The sequence below is a fragment of the Colobus angolensis genome, unplaced genomic scaffold (genome assembly GCF_000951035.1).
Source record: "Colobus angolensis palliatus isolate OR3802 unplaced genomic scaffold, Cang.pa_1.0 Scaffold66, whole genome shotgun sequence".
In the NCBI taxonomy this organism is placed as follows: Eukaryota; Metazoa; Chordata; class Mammalia; order Primates; family Cercopithecidae; genus Colobus; species Colobus angolensis.
In genome coordinates this window covers 1,378,929-1,384,348 of record NW_012120265.1, presented here as the reverse complement: position 1 = coordinate 1,384,348, position 5,420 = coordinate 1,378,929, and the positions used below count along the sequence as shown (strand labels likewise).

At 53.5% G+C, this 5,420-nt stretch overlaps 1 protein-coding gene across 1 annotated transcript in view; it reads left to right on the top strand.

Annotated features, from left to right (window-relative positions):
• Positions 1-1,478, top strand: part of NXNL1 (nucleoredoxin-like 1) — a 6,180-nt gene extending 4,702 nt beyond the window's left edge. Inside the window, exon 2 of the mRNA XM_011925756.1 lies at positions 948-1,478. Coding sequence (XP_011781146.1) covers positions 948-1,260 — 313 coding nt within the window. The 3' untranslated portion in view covers positions 1,261-1,478. The remainder of the gene's footprint in view (positions 1-947) is intronic.
• The last annotated feature ends 3,942 nt before the right edge of the window (positions 1,479-5,420 follow it).

The window sequence follows — 5,420 nt, the reverse complement described above, 5'->3', positions numbered from 1 at the left end:
AGGACGAGCCGCAGACAAAACTCCTCAGACACTGGATTAAAGAAGGAAGAGGTTTTTCATTCTGCCGGGAGCCTCCGCAGACTCGCGTCTTAAGAGCCGAGCTCCCTGAAGAGGAAATACGTGGCCTTTTTAAAGGCTTACAACTTTAAGGGATCCATGTAAAAGGGTCATGATAAATCAAGCAAGCGTGGAAAATGTGATGAGGGGCTACATGCATCAGCTAACAAAAAGTTTTACAGTGCTTTCTCATACAATGTCTGGAATTTACAGATAACACTAGTAGTTTTGGTCAGGGGTTAATATTATTATTATTATTATTATTTTAACCACCAGTGCCAGGTGGTGGTGCCAAGGTCGTCTAGCTGTTTATCTTACTTTTGTTTCTTTCCAACTTTTTGCTTTCTCCCCCTTCTCCTGTCTTATAAACTAGGGAACAGGGGAGACGGGGGAAAAGCCGGGAAGGACAACAGGAGAAGTGGTGGTCCCATTCTATACTTCTACCTCGGCCTCCTGAGTACCTGGGACTACAGGAGCGCACCACCAGGCCCTGCTTTGTTTATTTATTTATTTACTTACTTACTTACTTACTTACTTACTTACTTATTTATTGGTAGAGACAGGGTCTTACTATGTTGTCCTTGTGTCTTGCGATGTGAGGTCTCCATACTACAGGGTCTTAGCCTGCAAATGTCTGAGGAGAGCGCTCCAAGCGCATGGCACAGCCAGCGCAAATGCCCCGAGGCTGGAGCATGCCTGGGGTGCTGGAGACGTAGCAGGGGGACCAAAGTGTCTGGCCCTGTTCCGGTCCTGGTGTGCACCTACCCAGTGCCCGGCAAGAGATAGTGCACACAGAGGGCGCTGCCTAAGTACTGGGAGGAGGGATGTGAGGCTCTCTGGGTCAGCATCAGGGATGTGGATCCGTCCAGACTGACCTGCCCGCTCCGCAGGGACCTCGGGCGCCAGTTCTCCGTGGAGCGCCTGCCGGCGGTTGTGGTGCTCAAGCCGGACGGGGACGTGCTCACTCGCGACGGCGCCGACGAGATCCAGCGCCTGGGCACCGCCTGCTTCGCCAACTGGCAGGAGGCAGCCGAGGTGCTGGACCGCAACTTCCAGCTGCCAGAGGACCTGGAGGACCAGGAGCCACGGAGCCTTACCGAGTGCCTGCGCCGCCGCAAGTACCGCGTGGAAAAGGCGGCGCGAGGCGGTCGCGACCCCGGGGGAGGGGGTGGGGAGGAGGGCGGGGCCAGGGGGCTGTTCTGACCCCCTAGGGTGGAGGAGAGGCGTGGGGTTTGGTGATGAACCTCTACCCTCACCCCACCCCCGCACGCCTGTAATCCCAGCACTTGGGGAGGCCGAGGCGGGAGGATCGCTTGAGCCCAGGAGTTCGAGATCAGCCTGGGCAAATGAGTGAGACCCTGACTTTACGAAAATTAAAAATTAACCCGGCGTGGTGGCGCGCACCTGTGGCTTAGCTACCCCGGAGGCTGAGGTGGGAGGATGGATTGAGTCCGGGAAGTCAAGGCTGCAGTGAACGGTGATCGCTCTGCTTGCACACCGCACTCCAACCTGAGCGACAAAGGGAGACCCTGTCCCCAAAGAAACAAAAGGAAACCCTCCTTCCCCGCCCCCGCCCCCGTAAGAGAGCGGGATGGGGGTGAGGGTGGGAGTAGGGGTGGGTGGGGCCAGGGCGGAGAGCAGGGCCAAGGGCGGCTGTTATGACCCCCCTAGGGTGGAGGAGTTGGGGTTTGGTGATGAACCCCTCCACTCCGGAGGTGGAGAGCTGGGAGGGAGTCGGGGTGCAGATGTGCGGTGGGGGTGGGGCAGGGCGGAGGGCGGGACCGAGCAGGGCTCTTCTGACCCCATAGTTGGGGAGGACTGGTGGAGGAGGGGCCGGTCTATGAAAAGCCTACCCCCCCCCCCCCCCCCACTGCGGGGAGAGAGGACTGGATGGAAGTCGGGAGGCTGTTCTGAGTCCTCCTCTGCCCCAGGTGGGCAGGCTGCGGGAGGAGAATCTGTAATGAGCCTCTTGGGAGCAGAGGAGAGGGGAGGGGGAGGGGATTGTCCGAGATCTCCGCAGGGGTAGGGCGGGACGGAGCTCAGTGTGGGAGCACGGAGTAGGGGACTGTCTGGATTCCAGGCACTCCTCCGGCGGCAGGCGGGCCTGGGGGGCTGTTCTGAGCTCCCTGATGAAGTGGGATGGAGGCGAAGTGGGAAAGGGGAGGGGTGATGTCTGTCTGGGCCCATCCCCAGGAGGAGTCAGAGCAGAGGGACTGTGATAAGATCCACAGGGAGAAGCAGGACAGGACCTGGGGAGTGTGTTCTGATCCCCACGCAGGGGAGGGTGGGAGCTAGGATGGAGCGAGTGGCAGGGGGTTCTCTGTTCTGCTCTTCCAGGTGCGCATCTGAGTCTCCCGGGTCAGGGCGATAAAGCAGGGAGAGCTTTTCAAGGATCTCTATACATATTTCTGAGACCTGGCTGAAGAGGAGTAATTAGTGGATCAAAAAATGAGAAAATCCAAACTAAAATAGAACAAACGTGCTGAAAACGCCGAGCCCATCCTACATTAAATGAGTTGCCCACTATTTTTTTTTTCCTTTGACGGAGTTTGACTCTTGTTGCCCAGGCTGGAGTGCAATGACATGGTCTTGGCTCACCGCAACCTCCGCCTCCCGGGTTGAAGCGATTCTCCTGCCTCAGCTTCCCAAGTAGCTGGCATTACAGGCACACCACCAGACTAATTTTTGTATTTTTAGTTGAGATGGGGTTTTTTCATGTTGGTCAGGCTGGTCTCGAACTCCCGAGCTCAGGTGATCCATCTGCCTCGGCCTCCCAAAGTGCTGGGATTACAGGTGTGAGCCACCGTGCCCGGCCGAGTTGCCCACATATTTCATACACAAAATCACAACAATCCTTTAACAACATATTTATATGTTACACGGGATGTATTTCAATATTTGGTACCACGTGGGCTGGGGGTTCCCGGCTGCCAGCAGGAGCCAAGAGTCTCCCAGGTTTCACTCTGTCCCTCGTGGACCGGGGCATTACCAGGGAAGACAGCAGAATATAGACATCAAAAACTCCGATCTAGAACCATCTCCTGGCTTTGAGATTGTGAGACTATCTACCTTCTCTAAACCCTAATCCCTTCCTCTGAAAAATTAGAATTAAAGCCAGATTCTCCCAGGCACGTCAGTGAAGAAGGAGGAGCAGTTGCTCGGCTCACCGTTTGGTGTGGCCTCTGGCGCCCCCTTGCGGCAGGATGAGTTGATACACCGTCGTGGCGGGGCCTAACATTCAAATGAGATGCAAACCACTCCTTTCGTGCCGCTCTCCGGAAAGAGTTTCCTGGGAAGCCACGCGTGTCCGTGGAAACTAGCAAGCGTGACTACGGTGCGCGGGAGTCTGGCTGACAGGAGGAAGGTGGTTGGGGGCCTGGGAGGCCAGAGGGTCCTGAATACTGGATGACCACCTCATTTCGTGTTCACCTCCACTTCCAACCTCCAGGTTGGAAAATTGACCTGGTGCTGCCTGATGCTTCATGTTCCAGCAGCTCTCTCTGGACCTCAGGAGGCACATCTGTGAAATAGGTGCATTGAGGCTGGGCGTGGTGGCTCAAGCCTGTAGTCTCAGCACTTTGGGAGGCCGAGACGGGCGGATCACGAGGTCAGGAGATCGAGACCATCCGGGCTAACACGGTGAAACCCCGTCTCTACTAAAAAATACAAAAAACTAGCCGGGCGAGGTGGCGGGCGCCTGTAGTCCCAGCTACTTGGGAGGCTGAGGCAGGAGAATGGCGTGAACCCGGGAGGCGGAGCTTGCAGTGAGCTGAGATCCGGCCACTGCACTCCAGCCTGGGTGACAGAGCGAGACCCCGTCTAAAAAAAAAAAAAAAAGAAGAGGAAGAATGGTTATTGGTTATGATGAGGGAGGAGGAGGCTGGGTGTGGTGGTTCACTCCTGTAATCCCAGCACTTTGGGAGGCTGAGGTGAGAGAATCACTTGGGTATAAAGAGTTTGAGACCAGACCAACATAGCAAGACCCCACATCTAAAAAAAAAAATTTTTAAATGCTTAAAAATTAGCCAGGCATGCTGTGCTTGCCTGTAGTCCCAGCTACCTGGGGAGGCTGAGGCAGGAAGATCACTTGAGCCCAGGAGGTCGAGGCTGTAATGAACTATGATCACACCACTGCAACCCAGCCTGGGTGACAGAGCAAGGCCTTGATGGAAAAAAAAAAAGTAGAAGAAGAAGGAGAAGGAGGAGGAGGAGAGAAGGAGAAGGAGGAGGAGGAGAGGAGGAGGAGGAGGAAGAGCAGGAGGGCAGAAGAAAACATGTGTTGGGGACGATGTGCAGAAAATTATTTTTAAAAACCTCAGACATTGCTGGTAGAAATGGAAAACGGTGCAGCTGCTATGGAAAAGTTTGAGGGTTCCACAAAGAGTTAAAATCAAGTAACTATGTGACTCAGCAACTCCACTCCTAGGAGTCCACACCCCACAAGAGTTGACAGCAGTGACTCAAGAAGACACCTGTGCATACATGTTTATAGCAGCATTAGTCACCTCCACCAAAAGGAAGCAACAACACAAATACCCATCAATGGATGAATGGATGAACACAATGTGTTCCAGACATGTTATGGAATATTACACAGCCATAAAAAGGAATGAGGCACTGATCCATGCTACAACCTGGATGAACCTTGAGTATATGATGCAGAGTGACAGAAGCCAGAATGCCACCTCTTGTATGACTCCATTGATATGAAATGTTCAGAATAGGCAAATCCACAGAAACAGGAAGTGGATTAACGGTTGTCAGCCGCTTGAGGAGGGGGAATGGGGAGTGACTTCTAATAGGGACGGGGTCTCCTTTACGGGGGATGAAAATCTTCTGGAGCTAGACAGAGGTGATGGTTGTACAACAGTAAATGCCACTGAATAAAATGGTTAATTTTATGTTATGTAAGTTTCATTTTGATTTTTTAAAAGTGCTGTGGGAATAACAGGGGGACTAGCTGGGGAAGGGATCCAGGATTCTCCCTAGCCTCCTGGAGGAAGCAACATTTACCCAAAGCCCTGAAGGAGGTAAGTAGAGGGGAAATCTCAGCCAATGACAGAGTTCCGGGGTTGAGATAAAATAAAAAGTGAATTTTTAAATTTTGTTATTTCTTTTTTGAGACACAGCCTCACTCTGTTGCTCAGGCTGGAGTGCAGTGACGTGATCTCAGCTCACCGCAGCCTCGACCTCCTGGGCTCAAGCGATCCTCCTGTCTCAGTCCTTAAAGTAGCTGGGTCCACAGGCCTGTGCCACCACACCAGGCTAACTTCCTTATTTTTTGTAGAGATGAGGTCTGGCTATGTTGTCCAGGCTGGTCTCAAACTCCTGGTCTCAAGCCATCCTCCTGCCTCAGCCTCCCA